General features: G+C 22.6%; 2 protein-coding genes across 2 annotated transcripts; one reads left to right on the forward strand and one right to left on the reverse strand.

Annotated features, from left to right (window-relative positions):
• Window positions 1–57: 57 nt before the first annotated feature.
• Window positions 58–8,003, forward strand: LOC127291334 (uncharacterized). The gene is made up of 2 exons (XM_051320407.1): window positions 58–1,171; window positions 5,396–8,003. Exons 1-2 carry the CDS (start codon window positions 483–485, stop codon window positions 6,735–6,737), a joined length of 2,031 nt encoding a protein of 676 aa, XP_051176364.1. The 5' UTR covers window positions 58–482; the 3' UTR covers window positions 6,738–8,003.
• A 1,592-nt stretch (window positions 8,004–9,595) lies between these two features.
• On the reverse strand, window positions 9,596–14,667 carry LOC127291342 (charged multivesicular body protein 3). The gene is made up of 4 exons (XM_051320415.1): window positions 14,512–14,667; window positions 14,381–14,441; window positions 12,713–13,107; window positions 9,596–10,257 (listed from the first exon to the last, which is right to left on the reverse strand). Exons 1-4 carry the CDS (start codon window positions 14,554–14,556, stop codon window positions 10,093–10,095), a joined length of 666 nt encoding a protein of 221 aa, XP_051176372.1. The 5' UTR covers window positions 14,557–14,667; the 3' UTR covers window positions 9,596–10,092.
• Window positions 14,668–14,675: the final 8 nt, after the last annotated feature.

A 14,675-nucleotide genomic window follows, 5' to 3' on the forward strand; every position in this document is an offset into this window, starting at 1 on the left:
AAGATTAAAAAGCGAAAAAAGGTGAGGAGGACGCTACTGCAGCTTAAACATAACCTAGTAATCTTAAAAGTGAAAAAAAGAATATATTTTCAAAAGAATTTTTTTGAAAAATTGTTCTATATAAAGTAAAAGTTATTTTAAATATCAATATTAAAAAAAGAGCCAATTTTATTTATAGCGTGAAAACTAAAGTGTATGAAGTGAAAAATTTGCGAAAATTTTTTTATCAAATGTTTTCTATATATATATATATTTGCGACGAATGTAAAGAATAAAAATTGATTAATATTTACAAAATTACGTGCTTTATCGAAACAATATAAATAAACATTTAATGAAGTGGAAACATTACTTATGTAAAGAGTGAAAAAACGTATATAATATATAACTATGTCAGTGAATTTAACCTAAAAATGATATATTTTTATTTATTTTTTATTATTTAACCCAGAGAGACAAATTATCAAAAAAAAAATTAAAAAATGCCTCATCCATGTGTAGTTTGTGGTCGTTCACGAATGAATCCCAATAATCGTGAGGAAGAATATATGTTTTTTGGATTTCCTGTTAATGATGGAGCTCGCTGTGGTAAATGGTTAGAATTTTGTTGTCGTGAGGATCTTTATAAATTAACGAAAAAACAACTTCTACAACGTATGGTATGTTCAAAACATTTTGAAAGAAAAGATTTTCTAAATGATTATTATGATCGTTTAAATTGTACGGCCGTACCATCTTTATACGATCCAAAACAAAGTTTATACAATATATCATGTGTATTGTGTGGTCGTTCACGTAAAGATCCACCCGATGAAGATTACGATGGTGTGACATTTCATCATTTTCCTGGTGAAGAATTTCGTTGTCTTGAATGGCTTGATTTTGTTGGTGTTGATTCATATTATAGACTAACAAGAAAAGAAATTCTATTTTGTTATATATGTTCAAAACATTTTGATACATCACAATTTATGGAAAATTATAAAAATAGACTTAAAGATCATGCAGTGCCAAATATACGATTTTCCGATCAGGAAGGCGAAGAACCATTTATTATGGAATTAATTGCCGAACCAAATGTTGCAAAAGTCAGTGAGAAATTTAAAAAATTTGAACCATTGCCGTCTATTGTTTTGGAGAGTCAAGCGTGTGCCGCTTGTGGACGATCGAGGTTTTTATAATTTTTTTTTTTTTTTTAATTTTAATATAAATTATATTTTTAGATGCAAATTCGTGAATAGAATAATGTATTTTTTTAATTATTAATTCAGAATGACAAGCCTCGGATTATACGACTTTTTCCGACTTTTTTTTGAGTTTTTTTTTTTTAATACAATGCGACTTTTTCGACTTTTTTTAAACAAAAAACTTTTGTTTTTTTTTACAAAAGTTTTAAACAAAAAACGACTTTTTTTAGTAGACAATGCAGATCATTTTCAGATCTTCTTTATTTCAATTATTTAACAAAATTTTTGCTAAAATTTTCCAATCAATTAATTATTATTAATAATTTTAATGAAATTCTTCAAAAAAATTCAATTATCTTAAACTATTTTTCAATTAAAATTTTTATGAAACTTAATAATTGTTTAGAATTTAAGAAAAAAATTAACAAATAAAATTACCAAAATTTTTTAATTCAAAGTCACTTGAAATTTAATTATTTGCAAAAAACTTCAATTATTTTTAATGATTTTTATAAAATTTTTTGAAAATTCAATTATCTGAAAGGAATTTTAAATTAAAAACTTTTGAAATTCAATTTTTTTTATGTGATTTCTAATAAATTCTTTATCAACAGAAATCACTAAAAATTTCTCTTATAATTATTCTCGAAAATTTAACAAAATCTTTTGAAATTCAAATTATTTTTAAAAATTTCAACTTTAACTCTTCCAAAATTATTATTTAAAAAAAAAATTTGTTTATTTAAAAAACTTTAAAATTTGATTAAGTATTGCCTGAAATTTTTATGAACATCAAAACTAAAAATTATTATAAAATTTTAAATTCGAATAAATTGCTTAAATCAGACTTCAAAAAATTACAAAACTGGAACTTTAAGAATTTTTATGGAAATTTGTTTATGAAACTGAAGTTACCAACGTTGATTTAACAAAAAAAATAAAAGTTAAGGATTCTAATTCTCATTAATGAAATTTGATTATTTTCAACCCTCCTCCAAAACTTGAAATAAAAAAAAAACAATATTTATCATTGTTTTATCATTTTGAAATTACAAAATTTCAAGTAAATTGCTATTACCTCGCCTCGGAAGCAATTTTTCTGTTTTTTAAAAGGCTTTTAGCATTGAAATAAATAATTATCAAACGAGAAAAATTGCTTCCAAGTCGAGGAAATAGCAATTTACTTGAAATTTTGAGATTTTTGGAAAATCCGTGACAAAACAATGATAAATAATGGTTTTTTTTTTATTTCAGATTTTGGAGGTTTGAAAATAATCAAATTTCAATGATGGGAATTAGAATCCTTAACTTTTATTTTTTTCTTTGAATCAACGTTGGTAACTTCAGTTTCATAATTGTTTGTCCTACTTAAATAAAATTTTGAAAATTTGTCTTACAATTAGTTTGATTCTGAAATATTCGAATTAAATTTTCTTGATAATATTTTCATAGAATTATGTATTCTCATTTCAGAATTAATAAAGTGAATTTAATATCTATAAATAAAATAGTGTGAACTAATAATTTTTCTACATAAGAACACATGACGTTCTCAATAAATAATTTTTTTCAACTATATATATATATATATATTTATTTATTTATTTAAATTTTTTTATAATTTTTTATTATTACGATGAATTTTTATGGTACGAAAAATTCGCAACGACGAATAGCGAAAAAATTACATCTTGTCGCATAAAATGAAATTTTGTTTTTTTTAATTTTTATGACAATTGAACCACAGGAAAAAATTCAGCTTCACAGCGACAGTCGCTTTTTTGTTTACGAATTTTTCGCCACATGAAATTTATAAAAAAAAAAAAAACTTCAGTTATAATATTATATTATTTTACTGTTTCTACCAAAAGCAGGTGTAAAAAGTGAGGTTTGCAAAAAATTTGAGTGATTTGCTTTTTAAAATTTTAATAAATTTTTAGTAATTTAGATAATAAAAAATTAATATAACAAAAAAAAAATCAAATAATTTTTCATACTTTGAAAGAAATTAATGAGTTTCTTTACAAAAAATAGAAATTTGCCTTCCTCACCGCGCTTTAATATTAATTAATTTCGATTTTCAAGATATGGAATTTTATTTTTTAAAACAGAACCGTTTTCTATAAAATTTTAAATTCAAAATTTTTTTTAACCCCTCTAATTGACATCGTGTAATTTTTTGCTTCTTCTCCTACCGAGAAACTGTAAAATTTAATTTTTTTTTTTTTTTTTTTTGATCCAAAAAAACTTATTTTTCGCATTGAAACGAATTAATTAACCTATAATAAAGTTTATATTTTACCTAAAATCTATAAATTAATTCATTTTTTAATTTTTGAAAAAAAAATCATTTTTCGTATTTTTTGAAAAAACCTTTTTCTTTATGAAATTTTTTAATAAATTTTGTCAAAATTGTATTCCTGGCATCAAAATAAATCGATTGATATGTATATGTAAAGTTTACATTTCTGCCGTGTTTTCTAAAAACTTAGGTAACTGCAAAAAAATCGAAAAATGAGTTTTTTATATCGTTGGAATCGTGGAAAAAAGATACACCTGTTAATGCAAATTATTTTTAAAAATTGTTAATATTATTAATAATAATTTTTGCATTAATAATTGAAAATACCGGTAACTGCAAAAATTGATGAGTGATAATTTGAGAAACTTAGGTAACTGCTATAAAAACTTGGGTGTCTTTGGGTGTTGTGACGTATTTTGTAGGTCGTGATTTGAAGAACTTAGGTAACTGCACCAGTGCCTAAGTTTCTCAAAACACGGACCTCATTTTTCGAGCCCTCGTCGCATGGAAAACTTAGGTAACTACAGAGTGCTATCAGAGCACTGTAGTTACCTAAGTTTTCTATGCGACGAGGCCTCGAAAAAGGAGGTCCGTGTTTTGAAGGACCAAGTAACTGCAAAATCTTATACATTTCTTTAAAATTACAATGTTTTTTGTGCAATTAATAATTTATAATGACAATAAATAATGAAATAAAAAACTCCAATACTATATATATATATATTTATATATATATATATATATATATATATATATATAATTATACCTAAATAATAATTTATCAATTATTGAAAAATTAAGTATTAATTTTAATAAATAACATAAAAGCATTAATAAATTAAGAAAATGAAGTTCAGTAATATGTTTATTTCATGATTAATATATAATTAATTTAGTTCAATTATTTAAAAAATTAAAATCGTTTTTAATTATTTAAATAAACGTTAATAAAGCAGCGAACTACATTACCTACAATAATTTGACTTTAATATTGTATAATTAAAATAAATTCAATCATATAGTTTAATATTTGTAAAAAACAATAATTATAATGATAACTTTCGCATCTTATTAAATAATTACACTTTATTATTTATTATTTTTTTTATTTATTTTTATTTTATTTCATATAATTATTTAATATATTTTTACTATTTTTTAATTTAATTTAATTTATTTTTTTAATTTTTTTTATGTATTTTATTTTATTTTATATTATTTTTTAATATATTCTGAGTTAATACAATATTTGACTCTAATATTGTATAATTAAAATAAATTTAACCATAAAATTAAATATTTGTAAAAAACAATAATTATAGTGACAACTTTCGCAGCTTATTAAATAATTATAGTTTATTATTTAATATATTTTTACTATTTTTTGCCCAGAAAGATGAAAATTCTTATATATTCCCTGCAGTTACCTAAGTTTTCTGTGCGACGAGAGGCCTAATACGGGCGCTCGTAGCACGAGGGACCAAGTAACTACCAGTTACCTAAGTTTCTCGTGCGACGACCCTCGAATCAGCATACCGGTAACTACATTTTTAATAATTTATTGAATGTTTAAACAAATACAACATTTATTTTTACATAATTAAAAAGAATAAATTTAGACGAATCGAAGGAACAAAACGGCATTTAAAAATTTTAATTAGGCTTTGCGGTACATATCAATGAAGTTTAAACAGTTTTTCGCGTTTTTCTCGAAATCTTTCATTCTGCAGTTACCTAAGTTTTTAGAAAACACGGCAGAATTTAACCAATATTTAGAAAAATTAATCGGTATTATTATTTTTAACAAAAAATTGAAATTTTGAATTTTTTGAAAACTAATAATATATATATATATATATCATAATGAGAAAGCTAAATGAACAAATTTTTAATTTATTTTTTCTAGATCCGATCCAAGGAACAAAATTGAAAGGTACAAATTTCATCCCTTTCCAGCCTATGAAATTGGAAGATGTTTACGTTGGTGTCAATTTCTTGGTCGTGAGGATATTTTAAAAATGTCACCAAATCAAATAAGAAAACTTGTATTGTGCTCAAAGCATTTTCAAATAGGACAAAATATTCACAATATTGGACCATGTGACGCGGTACCAACAATAAAAGATATTCACGATTTAACACCCGAGGAGGCATTAGAGCAAATGGAAATGGAAACTGATGATATTGACGATGTGTGTAATAAAATTGGTAAACGTGGTTCACGTCCATTGGTATCGAGTAAAAAACCAAAGATCGATAATAAACCAGCGCCATTGGCAAAAAAACGTGGTAAATCAAGAAGGCCAACATTAATAAATATACCCAAACCAAAACCATTGAATTTTGAAACAGAAGAATTTATTAAAAAATTACCAATACCAGCGTCAACTAATTGGAAATTTCAATTTGGCAATCAATTTCAACCAATAACAATTGGCAACAATATTACGCCAAATTTACCAAATAATATTTCGACTGATATTAAAAAAGTTATTTTACCATTTACTGGTGATATTTCAAAATTGGGAGCACCAATTCCTGTGCATAGTCTTTCGAGTATACCGCCTGGTTTACTTATTAAAATAAATCTTCCCGAACAATCTAATAATAAAGTGGGAAAATCAGGACGTGGACGTGGTCGAGGACGAGGAAGAGGACGAGGTCGTGGTCGTAGTCGTGGTAGAGGAAGAAAAACAACGCAAAGTGAAACGAGACGTGAAAAAATTAATAATTCGAATATTGAACAAATTGAAAATGTAATACCTGAAAATTTTCAACAATTAAGAACAATTGAGAATATAGAAAAAATTGAACCAATAGGAAAAATAGAACCAGAAGAAATTGAATTTGATGAAGATTCAATGAAAATGTCCGATTTATTATCATTTGCAACGGAGGAAGTTGTTGAGGAATTTGTCGATGGTAATATGGAAATTCACAATAATGACGATGAAGAAGAGGATGAAGAAGAAGAAGAAGAAGAAGAAGAAGTTACTTTACCAAATGTTGAGAATTTTAATGAAAATCAAATACAAATGAAAAGTGAAATTATATATGATGAATTGATGGTAGAAGAGGAAGAAAAAATAATTCGAACTTCATTAAAAACACGTCGTACATTAATACCAATTAGAAATGAACTTTATTATTTTCTTCGGAAATTAAAACCACAATTGCAAAAATTGCCGAAAAATTCACGAGCCAAGGTGAAGCTTGCAATTGTCAATAAGGTGATTGATTTTTTGTAAATTTCTTCTCTTTTTTTTTACACTGTATTGTATTTTAGTTTTTATGTTTCACATAGAAGCAAAGATTTTGTCATTTGAAGATTCAATTTTTTTTTTATACGTTATCTTTTTTAGAGAAATTTTTTTGGAAATTCGACGGAACTACTCAAAAGATTAAGTGTGAATTAATTTTAGAAATTATGAAATATAAAGATTTTTTATTTTTAAAATAAAATATTTTCAAATTAAATTTTTAAAATTAGATACACAATTTTTTGTTCACTGTTTATTATTTAAGATAAATTGGGAGTATACTTAATTTTTTGAATAGTACAAAATTAATAATTACAACACAGGACAATAAAATTTGAGAATCATCAAAATTTCATTAGTTTTGTCAAAATTAACTTGAATATACATATAGAGAGAGAGGGTGATTTTAATATTCCTTACCACCTAAAAAAAAAATTTTTTAAGGGGTCCGAAATATAAAAATCACACTATTTATATACATGAAAAAAAAACGTCGGTGAAGTTTACAATGTTTTCTTAAAAAATTTTTCAAAGTTTCTCGATCAACAATTTTTAGGAGAAAAATTTGTGGACAAAAAATTAATTATGATTTTTAGAGTGAAAAATATTTTTATTTTCAATCATTGATTATAAACGTTGTGAATTTCATCGAAGTTTAAAAAGAAAAAGTAAAATTTGGTTGTGAAAATGATAGAAAAATTGAGGATTTTACAAAAAATGTGTTTGTTATTGATTGAGACGGAAAATTTTGTTAATCATTTTTGTAATGTATTTTGTGTTGTTTTTCATTTTTTTTTTTTTATATATACTTTAATTTTGAAACTTATTCAAAAGAGGTAAAAATTTATGACATTTATATTTTATACATCTGAATTGATGATGTATGTATAGTTATATATATATAATATAATATAATATAATGTAGTTAAGTGATAAGTAAAGTTTTAGAACAAATTAATATTCTTATTGTACATTTGGAAATTGTATAAAATAAATAAGACACAGTACTGTTTGCAAATATTAAAATAAAACTAATAGATATAAATGTTATAAAATGAGAAATTATTTGGTTTGAAAGTGTAAGTCACATTGTGTGATTTTAATTATCATAATAATAATAATTATTATTATTAATGTTAATAATCCTTCCAATATTTCTTTATCAAAAATGTGATTTATACTATTAAACTGAATGACTTTTCAAAAAAATTGTTTTACGAATTCTGAATAAATTTTTGATTAATAAATAATAAATTTTTTTTTATCGTAAAATTATTAATTATTTTAGCTAAAAACAATAATAACAATAATTTTAATTTATTTAATTTATTGAACTAAACTAACTGGAAAAGGTGAAGATTTTTTATTATTTTTTCCTCTATATATATTTTAAAGATCAAGTAAATTAATAATTAATAAAAAAAATATATATTTTAATTCTGTGACCTAATGGCTTTTTTATAATTGCATTTATAATTAATATTTCAAATCTTAAAATATATATATATTTTTTTTAAATGTCTTCAAGCTATTTACAATGGCCACCAACCGGGAAAACTGAGGAAATTAAACTGAAATTTTATAGATTGGGAAAAAAGTCGGAAATTATTGTCAAAAAAAGAAAATATATTTTCTAAAAAATAAATAATAATACTTCCTTAAAAAAAAATACAATTTCTAAAGTGGGCAAAAATTAGATTTTTTTGGTCACATAAATGTTTTTAGGACCCAAATAATGCCAAAAAAATATATAACTTCCTTCAAAAATCTTACTTAAAAAATAGATTTTTTTAATAAATAATATTATTTTAAATTATTGGTAAAATTTTCATTTTCTTAAAAATAATCAACAAAACTGTCACCATTATATTTTTCGTTTACAATGTGCGATGAAATTGAAATTGAAATTGAATTTAAAATTATAATTTCATAATTGTATTCTAAATGTATCGAAAAGATTTTGGGATTTTATTACCTTTATACCTGCATCCCAAGCATTTATGATTACAATTAAATTGCAAAGGGTAACTTAAATAGTCATAAAAATTTGGAATGGGAAATCCCAAAGATAATTAAAATAAAGCAGTTAAAATTTTTGTGTTGACCTATTTAGACGTGAACAACGTGAGTGTAAATTTTTCTAATTTTGAAAACAAAATTTATTAGTGTTATAAACATATTTTATTTATTGTGTTTCTCTTTCTTTGTTCCGGGAGTTTTCGAATTTTTTAAAATCGCAATCGGTTAAATTTTTAGAATTTTTTTTTTTTTTTTTTTTTAATTCAAAAACGTGTTTTTCATCTTTGCGTTACAATAAGGTTAGTACCATTTTCAAATTCACAAAATTATTTAAAAGCATTAATTAAATTTTCAATAATTTTTCGAAATTTAAATAAAAGATTCTTAAATTTCCCTTACTGATTTTTTTTTTTTAAATTTCACATTTATAAAGGAAGTATCGGAAGTATTCATGTATTTTAATTTAATAAATCAGAACTTTTTATATTTTATTAAACAACTACAAAAGCCAGCTGAAATACAGTCATAATATATTTACATTGAGAAATAAAATTTTTATTTTGAATTGTGATTTTACAAAAAGTTAAAAAAGCTATTACACTGAGAAAATTATTTTGATCTGCCAACTTTTTTGTATACATCAGTTTCTCTTTTTTCTTTATAAAGCTATATTCTAAAATAGTAAAATATTTATCATTGTTACTCCTGCTAAATTTCTAATAATAAAAATTATAATACATTAATCATCTTATAAATTAATCTATACAATTATTAAGCTTTGCTTTTTTTTCTTTTAGTAAGGCTACAATACTTCTTTTTTTTTAACAAAAAACAAAAAAAAAAAAAGATTTTAAATCTCTAAATTAATTTTTTATAAATAAAAAATTATACACGAACATATGTACAACATATGTTTTTAATTTAATGCGTTTTTGAATTTTAATATTATTTAATATCTCCTTATAGTGCTGTATTATGTAAATCGGTAAATACTTAAATTTTTCACTCAACTTCAAAAAAAAGCTAGTGTGAAATAAATTATTTAAGCAAAAAAAAAAAAAAATATATATATATATAATACGAAGATAATTAAATTCTTTACTCGGTAATTAATTAATATACTTTAATTATGGTGTTTCAATAAGAAATAAATTATATAAATTAACTTTCTGTACATTTGCAATATATATATATTTTTTGTTTCTACTAATTTGAGATCCTATTTAGATTGATCAACACATTATTGCAAATGAAAATTTTAGCTTGAGAAAGTCGATTTTTTAATTATTACATAATTAAAAATAAAAAAAAAAAAATAATTAACTTAACTTCGTAAACTTTGTAATCGACTTTTCATTTCTTCTAATTCTTTTTCGTCGATATCTTTACCGGCTTCCTCCTCTTCTTCTTTGGATGTTGATGGACCTATTGTATCCGTTACAACAGCTGGCGCTCTTCCCATTTGACCCGCAGTAATTTCCCATAAAATCTGTGAAAAAAAAATTACGAAATTTTAATTTCAAGTTGTAATAATTCAGAATTCAGAGCTCAAAGAAAAAAATATATTTGATGTTTAAAATAATTAAAATATTATTATTTATCTCCGCTGGTACATCAGATACCAATTTTCAAGGGAAAAAAAAATAATAGAGACTTACAAATATTATTTATTCATAATTTTGCAATCGCTTTCTGGAATTTTTTTAAAATCTTTTGTTTTAAATGAATTATTGCTTATTCTGAAGAAAATTTTTTTTAACATCGTCACCACTGGAATTTTTAAGCAAATTCACTGTTTTTTCTAAATATGGTTATTTGTTTAAAAAATAATTTTCACTTTTCTTCATTTATTTTTTAAACAAATAACCATTATTTAAAAAACAATGCACATGTTTAAAAATTACAGCAGTGATAATGTTAAGAATTATTTTCTGAAAAAACTAAGCCATCATTCATTTAAATCGGATCATTTTAAAAAATTATTCAAAAAAACGATACTAAAAATTTTGATAATAAATGAAAAATAAATAATTTTTTTGCAAATTTTAAATTTTTTTCTTAAAAATTGGTATCGTTTTTACAGCGGATATTATTATTATTATTATTATTATTATTATTATTATTATTATTATTATTATTATTATTATTATTATTACAGGCCTCGAATCGAATTTAAGAAACAAAAAATTCGTTTTAATCGATTTATATTCCAAAAACAATCGAAAATACTTTACTTTCAATAACTAATGTTATTAGATATTGAATTCATTTTATTAATTCGGCAATGAGAATAATTCTATAATGAATATTATAAAGAAAATTTATTTCGAATATTTCGGAATCGAACTAATTGTAAAACAAATCTTCAAAATTTATATAAGTGGCCAAATATCTAAAACAAATTCTTAAAGTTCCATTTTTATAATTTTTTAGTCAGATTTTAGCAATTTATTCGAATTAAAAATTTTGTCATAGTTTTTAGTTTTGATGGTCAAAAAAATTTCAAATAATACTTAATTAAGTTTTACAGATTTTTAAATAAAAATTTTTTTTAAATAATAATAATTTTGGTATAGTTAAAGTTGAAATATTTAGAAATAATGGAATTTCAAAAGATTTTGTTAATTTTCAGACAATAATCAAATTTTACAGAATTAAAAATAATTTATCAAATAATTTTAGATAGGCAATATTTTTTAAAAGTAATTGAATTTTCAAAGATTTACAATTTTGATTTTTGAAATTAATTGAAATTTAAGTGATTTTTAATTTTAAATTTTTGATGATTTCACTAAAAAAATTTATTAGAAATTGCAGACGAAAAATACAATGATTTGAAAACTTTTTAAGCGTAAAAACTGGTTTCAGATAGTTGAATTTTCGAAGTATATTATAAAAATCATTAAAAATAATTGAATTTCAAGGAGAGTTATAATTGAAATTATTAAATTTCAAAAAATTTTATATGGCAAATTTTAGAAGCTTTTACATTGAATTTTTTGAAAATAATTGAATTTTAAAAGATTGTGTTAAATTTCAGACAATAATTATAATAAGAGAAATTTTTATGTGATTTCTGTTTATATAGAATTTATTAGAAATAATTAAATTTTAGAAGCTTTTACATTGAAATTTTTTAAAATATTTGAATTTTAAAAGATTGTGTTAAATTTCAGACAATAATAAATTATAATAAGAGAAATTTCTAGTGATTTTTGTTCATGAAGAATTTATTAGAAATCACATTAAAAAAATTGAATTTCAAAAGTTTTTAATTGAAAAATGCTTTCAGATAATTTGAATTTTCAAAGAATATTATAAAAATCATTAAAAATAATTGAAATTTTTTGCAAATAATTAAATTTCAAGTGATTTTAATTAAAAAATTTTTGGTAATTTTATTTTCTTATTTTCTTTAAATTATAAAATAATTATTAAATTTCATAAATATTTTAATTGAAAAATAGTTTAAGATAATTGAATTTGTGAAGAATTTCATTAAAATTATTAAAAATAATTAATTTAGTGAAGAATTTTAGTTAAAAATTTGTTAAATAATTGAAATTAAGCCATCATTCATTTAAATCGGATCATTTAAAAAAAAAATTTCAAGAAAGCGATATTAAAATTTTGATCATAAATTAGAAATAAATAATTTTTTGTAAGTTTTAAAATTTTTGCTTAAAAATTAGAATCTTTTTCCAGCGAATATTATTATTATTATTATTATTATTATTATTATTATTATTATTAATAATAATATTAACAATAATTTTATTGTTTATTAATATTAAAAAATTATTAAATACCTAATAATTTTTTAATCGTAAATTAAATAATTTTTTATCTGTCATTTCTGGATATAAACGTTTTCTCAATAATTGCGTAGAGAAAAAAAAATTGTGAAAATAAATGAAAATTTTGTAAATATTAATTATATATACTTTATCAACTTCCTCATCGGCTTCTTCCTCCATTTCTTCGGAATCTTCCAATGATTCCATTGTTTCATCCATCATTTCTTCAATAATTCCTGCTTTCATCATTTCTTTGGATAATTCACGCATTGTCGCTGCAACTTCTGGTACTTTGACAAGTGCTTGCATTGCTTGCATTACTTCAGTTGATTTTGAAACAGAACCAGCAACTCTTATTGTTGCTAATTGATTTTTTAATTGCATTGACACAGAATTTAAATGTGCTTTCGATGTATGCAATTTTCCACATGTTTTACGTGCTCTAATTACTTCTTTGGCTAAAATTTTACATACATCACGATCACCCTTTTTAGCTGCTTCCTTCATACTTCGTTTAACTTTGTCCTCTTCCCTCTGAATTGCTAAGGATTAATTTATAATAATTATATTTAATTATTTTTTTTAAAAAAATTTGTTTTCAATTTCCATAAAAGGTGCGTGAATAAAAATAGAAAAAAAAACATTCACTAATAGAAGACAATGTCGTTTTTCAAGGTTTATATTGTCACTTCTTTTTTTTTTTTTTTTTTTTTTTTTATTTAAAATATGAGTAAACGATAAGATTCTTCAATATTGACCTTCAGAAATCTTTATCTTACTGATTTTATAGAAATCTTTTTTTAAAATTCTATTTTATAAAAGAAAATTTGATTTTTATTTGAAAGAAATTAAAAACTAATATTATTATTTTGAAAATATTTATTTTCAAAATCAGAAAAAACTAAATACCATAAAAATATACTCTAAAAATAGAAATGATCAATGGGAGTGCCATTTTAAAGAAATTGACATAATTCTGCAAAGTATATAATACTAAATATTATGCGAAAAACCAAATTATTGTATAAATTCAAAAAATTTTGTAATTTTTTTTTTTTTTTGGAAAATTATAATAAATTTACCTACATTTATTTTATATATTTTAGCAATATATCTAAATACATAAATTAATAAAGAAAAAATTCGGATTAGATATTAGAAATTTAATTTTATATTTAAGAACAAGAATTTTTTTTTAATTAAAAATCTTGCAAATAGGGAAATTTAATTAAATATTTGACATATTTTTATTATTAATCAATATATATATATATATACACGAAGTAGTATAAGGAGCCCCCACTGCATAGGCAATTTCAGGAAAAACATGTTCTGAGTTTTCCGACTGCCTTTCAATTTGGTAGGATAGCGATACTAGCGCGATTACCGGGAAAATTGTTGCAACTCAACTGGATAATGGCGGAAATGTATGTTTGTGACAGATTTGTCGTCTGCACTCGACTCTTCACGAGCAGATACGAATCATCACGAAACATACATTTCCGCCATTATCCAGTTGAGTTGCAACAATTTTCCCGGTAATCGCGCTAGTATCGCTATCCTACCAAATTGAAAGGCAGTCGGGAAACTCGGTACATATTCATTTTGCATAGTGGGGACTCCTTATACTACTTCGTGTATATATATAATAATTATTACACTCATAAAATGTTTCTCAAGGTTATGAGGTTAGGTGTACATAAAAATTTTTTGATTTATCAAACACAAGATCTTAAAAGAAGTCTCAAAATTATCGTTACACGAAAAAATAAATCAATTAATGATTAATTAAAAACTTTATAACAAATGACTCACCTCTAACTTGTCTATCTATTTGATAACCTTCTTTCCGTAATTTTGATGTCCATTCTTGAACCTATAAATTTTACAGTTAAGAAAATATTACTATAAACAATGTTGCATAATTTTTTAAATTATATTCTAACCATTTCTTTGGGATTTTTCTCCTGTGACTTTCCAAATAGACCCATTTTTGTGGAAAATCCAGATAAAAATTATAAATGATAACACAGTATAGATTTGACAGGTGCGATTTAGTAATATAAAATGTTTGTATGTGTTTGTAATATGACAATACTATCTACTTTAT

This window comes from Leptopilina boulardi, unplaced genomic scaffold (genome assembly GCF_019393585.1).
Source record: "Leptopilina boulardi isolate dan_hultmark-lab unplaced genomic scaffold, ZJU_Lbou_2.1 LbouV2_132, whole genome shotgun sequence".
NCBI lineage: Eukaryota > Metazoa > Arthropoda > Insecta > Hymenoptera > Figitidae > Leptopilina > Leptopilina boulardi.